This window comes from Trypanosoma grayi (genome assembly GCF_000691245.1).
Source record: "Trypanosoma grayi strain ANR4 Tgr_1121_V1, whole genome shotgun sequence".
Taxonomy (NCBI): Eukaryota; Euglenozoa; class Kinetoplastea; order Trypanosomatida; family Trypanosomatidae; genus Trypanosoma; species Trypanosoma grayi.
This window is the reverse complement of record NW_008826740.1, coordinates 1-5,065: the sequence shown is the minus strand read 5'-3', so window position 1 is coordinate 5,065 and position 5,065 is coordinate 1. Positions and strand designations below refer to the sequence as shown.

The following is a 5,065-nucleotide window of genomic DNA, read 5'->3' as shown; positions in this document are numbered from 1 at the left end:
TGAGCCGCAAGACATTCTTTTGGTTCGAGCTGGCGTTCCGTCTCTTCCCGACTGTGAGCTACATCGCGAAGGGTGACGACGACATGATTCTACGCGTGCCGCAGTACCTCGCCGACCTGCGCTCGCTGCCGCGCAAGGGAGTTTATTGGGGTGCCTTGTATACTGCCAAGTCCCCGGTAAGGTTTCAAATGGTAGTTGGGTTTTGCATGACACTCTCGAGGGATGTGGTGCAGCAGTTCGTGTCGTACAAACCGCTGCAGCGTCTTGTGCGTCTGCCCTACAGCAAGGCCCGAGAGGCGGAGTTTCTTTCCTTAAATATGGATCATGAGGATGTGATGGTGGGCCGTGCTTTGCACGAGGTGAAGTATCCTCACCTGATCTTCGCTAAAGAAAAGAAGTGCCGTTTTCACAATCTTCGTAACGGATCGCATGGCCATAAGGTCACTCAATTTTCCGTCGTGATACATCACGTCACGGAGGCTGAATACAGTGTTTTGATGGCGCGGTTGAGGGGCTTTAAAACGCAGACCGTTAAGAAGTACAGTCAGTCACGTAGGTCTCTTACAATGTTCTGCTCTGGTAAGACTGGGCGTTACGTTAAACTTTAATTTCTTGCTATGGACGCTTTGTGCCAGTTGTGTGTCTTGTGCATCCGTTTGTTCTGTCTTCCCGTTTTTATTTAATCTTGTCTGCCTTTTCGTAATGCGGTTCCTTATGCTCCATGTATATTTTGTGTTTACGAATTCGCTTTTGCAGTGTTTCTTAGGCGTTTTTTTTTCCCCTTTTGCGCCTCAGTACTTTCTGCAGCCACTTTTGTATCTGCTTTATGCTTCCCCCCTGAGCCGCGCGGTGAATATATTATAAGTTGCTTCCCTTTTTTTTTTATGCCACGCGGTGGCTTCACTCCATGCGGTGTGTGGCTGGGGGAGTAGGCATGCCCTCTGGAAAGTGAATTCTGCTGGAGTGTTAAGGGGCATAGAGGTGATTTGTATCAATTCGTTTGCTGCTGATGCTTGTACCTCGTGTTTCTCGTGGCACCAATAGACCCATCATTCATTCTCTACTCGACAGAAAGACAATGGCCGAGACAAAGCGCAGTTTGCGGAGGTGGACTGTTATCCTTGTGTATTTCCTTGTGGTGTTGGTCGTTCTGCTTCTTATTGTACGCGTAGACGTGGGATCCTGGCTTCATTTGGGGGACGTTCACTCTGATGCCACTACCAGCGTTATCACCCTAGAGTCGCCACGCCGCGAAGATGCCACTAGCCGTGATGAGTCGCTGCAATATGTCCCACAGAATGTAGTGCGTGCGTGGTCCGAGCGTGACTACCTGATTGTGTTTGGCATCCCATCTGTGGACATCGATGTGAGGCGGAGGCGCCGTTACCTGCAGCGCTCGACGTGCTGGCGGTTCCCCGGTGTGGCGACGAGAGCAAACAACTTCACCGGCGCGATGCTGGTGCTGTACGTCTTTGGGCGGCACCCGTCGCACAACTTCACGTACTCCGCGTCTCTTCAGCGTGAGGCGGCGGAGTGGCACGATGTGATTGCGCTGCCGATGAATGAAGGGCGCCCGTTCACGAACGGGGCGGCAGGTTCCTCTGGCTATTGGAACATAGAGGTTGGCGTCGGCTTGAGCCGCAAGGTGTTCGTGTGGTTTGAGTTGGCACTGCGTCTCTTTCCCTATGGGATGTACATCGCGAAGGGCGACGACGACATGATTCTGCGTGTTCCGCAGTTCCTTGCCGACCTGCGCACGCTGCCTCGTCGAAGGGTGTATTGGGGAACGATATACATACCAAGAGTCTGGAGAAACAACACATCGGTAAGGTTTCCTTTCGCATTCGGTGCGTGCTACACCCTGTCACGTGACGTTGCCCATCAATTTGTGTCCTATGGGCCGTTGGAGCGCTTAGTGCGTATACCATATGCCAAGGAGCTAGATACCCAGTATGTTAATATGGAGGTTCACTCTGAAGATGCAATGGTTGGGCTTGCATTGAAGAAATCTGGATATGCCCGGCGGTTGGTGCTTGTAAGGGAACCGCGCTGCTCCTTCCATGATATTCATAGCGGACCTGCGATGGGGTTTGTTCAGTCTAGCTCTGTTATGGTGCATCACTTATGGGAGAGTGACTACGAAGAGTTGATGAGACGATTCCGTAATGTTAGTCGAACTGTTCCAAGGCACCGTAAGATTATGCGACGTCGAATCGAATTCGTCTGCTGATTGGAAATGGTGTTTATACTTTTTTTCGGTACGTTTCTGCAACGTGAGACCTTGTGATGTAGTTTATTGTCCTCAATAGTGTTTTCTCTTTCTATGTGTGGGTTTACAAAAACAAATGTGTGCTTTTCACTTTACTTTTTTGCTGCATGGGAGACGTGCTTTAAGACGACCGTTTTAATTGTTGCTGTGCTCGGTGTATACGTGTTGTTAAGTCTACATTGGGACGTCGGCTTAGTGGTGCTTGGCCATACCATGCTGGTTGAACTGCCCTTCGTCTAGCGGTCTTCTGGTTGATTCTTGTTTTATGATGGCCATCTGTGTCAGCAGCACTACAACTGTTTTCACTATTGAGCTCCGTATTGTTGAAGTGTTGATGTGTGCACCCAAAGACACCCGCTGGCCACTTTGGGTGCTGGTGACGCAGACTGCTGTTTGAAAGTGTGGGGCCTTGCCGTGTGTGGGTGTGGCGATTGCGCTTCCCTGTGCCACCGCGCACTGCGTGAGGGTTGGGTTCATCCTAACCGGCGCTCACCTCCCAGCTGTGGGACGTGCTGTCTGCCCCGCACACTTTCCTACATGGGATGGTACTACTCTTCGGTGTACTGTAAGAATCTACAAGATGCTGTGATACACTGACTTTTTTATATTTTCCATGTGCGTGGGGTAGGCGCTTCCCTGATGTGGCCTTATTCTTCCATCTTTGCTTTTCAAATGCGGAACGCCCGCCATTTCGTCAAACAACCATTGGCATAAAGACGACTCGAGTCCTACTATCCAACGGGCACAGTATGCGCCCTGCTATCACACAAAATCAGTCACCTCGTCAACACGACGAGAGACACTTCGCCCACGAAGCTTCCAACATCACATTTCATCACTGACGCCAGCCCACACATATAATTTATTCTGTTACAAACAGCTTTTTTTGGCTTTCCCTCAGTGCTTGGACTGAACATGAACATTTTATTACGCATAGAACTCGAGCGGTGGACAGTCATGGAAAGCGGAGCCGCCCTTGCCTGCAGCGTACGTCGTGCTGGCGGTTCCCCGGTGTGGCGACGAGAGCAAACAACTTCAGCGGTGCGATGCTGGTGCTGTACGTGTTTGGGCGGCACCCGTCGCACAACTTCACGTACTCTTTGGCGCTGCAGCAGGAGGCGGCGGAGTGGAACGATGTGATTGCGCTGCCGATGAATGAGGGGCGCCCATCGACCAACAAGACGGTTGGTGGTGGCCTCAAGTGGGGCAATGAGGCTGAGATCGGGCTGAGCCGCAAGGTGTTCCTGTGGTTCGACATGGCGCTGCGNGCGAAGGCCGATGATGACTCATTCCTGCGCGTACCGCAGTACCTCGCCGACCTGCGCACGCTGCCTCGCCGTGGGCTGTATTGGGGATTGCCTGTCGACGCAACTGCACGAAAGAATAATGTGACTATCCCCTTCTATTACTTTTCCGGGATGCTCTACACTCTTGCGAGGGACGTGGTCCAGCAGCTTGTGTCGTTCGAGCCTGTGCGACGGCTGGTGGATGTGCCCTACAACAATGAGACAGAGATTGAGTTCTTCAAATTTAGTATGACTGCTGAGGACGTGATGGTGGGGCATTTACTACGGTTGGAGGTACGATACCCGTCTATGGTGTTTGTGGAGGATGGTTGGTGTCGCTACCACGTTGGGCTTGGGTGGAAAGGTGAGCTTGTAGCTACACCAAAATCCCTCGCCCTTCACATCCCACCGGAAGATAGTTACGCAAAGCTATTGGATTTTTTTGGGAGCAATGTATCTAATACGTCGTACTGGAGGTGGTATAATAATGGTCTAATTAAGTTGGTTTGTTAAAGAATAGACAACGCAAATANTGGGAGCAATGTATCTAATACGTCGTACTGGAGGTGGTATAATAATGGTCTAATTAAGTTGGTTTGTTAAAGAATAGACAACGCAAATACTTTCTTAATTTGTATATTTCACATTGGAAGGCGGCGAGGGGAATGATAAAATCTTATGCGTGGCAAATTCATATTGGTCCGTTATGGCCATTACGACCATAATGGTCACCAGGTGTAAGTGTTGTAACCCCACCTCAGCCATCTCAATACCCCTCGCGCGGGTGGGGGTTTAAATACGCCTCCAGCACTTTCTTTTTCGGCAGTATATATAACGAATTCATGGACGGGGCCTTCTTTGGGCCGTCTGTTGGAGCACAACGTGTGGCGGAGACAGCACGGCATGTATGTCATACGTTTCTTCTTTCTCTTCTTTAGGAGAGGTAGCACCTAGGCCATTCCCATGTGTGCATAGTGCTTTTGCTGTTGGTGAGCTGCAGGAGGAAGCCCCTGGGCCGTTTGCCGCTACACGCTACTGTGTGCCCTGCTGCCTGGGGCGCCTTGCTATCACTGGCCGATACGTCAGAGTGCACTGCTATCACACTGCATCCTCTGTGCTTGGTTGATGGAGGTGCCTGCAGTCCCGCAGGATGGCTGTGGTTGATGTGTGTTCTGCGTGACGCGTTGCTGCTGCTGCTGCTGTTGGCACTCACCCGCCCACCCCCACTGCTGCAGCTGCCTGGTGCATTCTCTCCCCTCACTCTCTTCTCTCCACAGTAGCGCATCGGCCATGGCACACCGCCCCCTATGGGGCACAGCTCGTGTTTGTGTCTGTTGCCTCTTTCTCCTGACGATTATGATTGGCTTCCAACAAATGAATGCCAGATATTCGTTTCTGTCTGGTGAGTCTCTACACGACGCGCTGAATACTCGGATTAAGAATGATTCCCGCCGTGGGCACGCCGCATTTGACAGTGAGTCCCTGCAGTACGTCCCACGCAGTGTTGTGC

The 5,065-nt window shown here is 51.4% G+C and overlaps 3 protein-coding genes across 3 annotated transcripts; all 3 read left to right on the top strand.

The window, feature by feature from the left end:
* Positions 1-83: 83 nt before the first annotated feature.
* Positions 84-608, top strand: DQ04_11211020 (putative UDP-Gal or UDP-GlcNAc-dependent glycosyltransferase; the record flags this gene model as incomplete). Its single annotated transcript, XM_009316471.1, has 1 exon — positions 84-608. The coding sequence occupies one exon, from the start codon at positions 84-86 to the stop codon at positions 606-608; it is 525 nt and encodes a 174-aa protein (XP_009314746.1).
* Positions 609-1,078: 470 nt separating this feature from the next.
* Positions 1,079-2,230, top strand: DQ04_11211010 (UDP-Gal or UDP-GlcNAc-dependent glycosyltransferase; the record flags this gene model as incomplete). The annotated part of the gene is made up of 1 exon (XM_009316470.1): positions 1,079-2,230. One exon carries the CDS (start codon positions 1,079-1,081, stop codon positions 2,228-2,230), a length of 1,152 nt encoding a protein of 383 aa, XP_009314745.1.
* Positions 2,231-3,315: 1,085 nt separating this feature from the next.
* DQ04_11211000 (UDP-Gal or UDP-GlcNAc-dependent glycosyltransferase) lies at positions 3,316-4,068 on the top strand (the record flags this gene model as incomplete). The annotated part of the gene is made up of 1 exon (XM_009316469.1): positions 3,316-4,068. The coding sequence occupies one exon, from the start codon at positions 3,316-3,318 to the stop codon at positions 4,066-4,068; it is 753 nt and encodes a 250-aa protein (XP_009314744.1).
* Between the last annotated feature and the right edge of the window lie 997 nt (positions 4,069-5,065).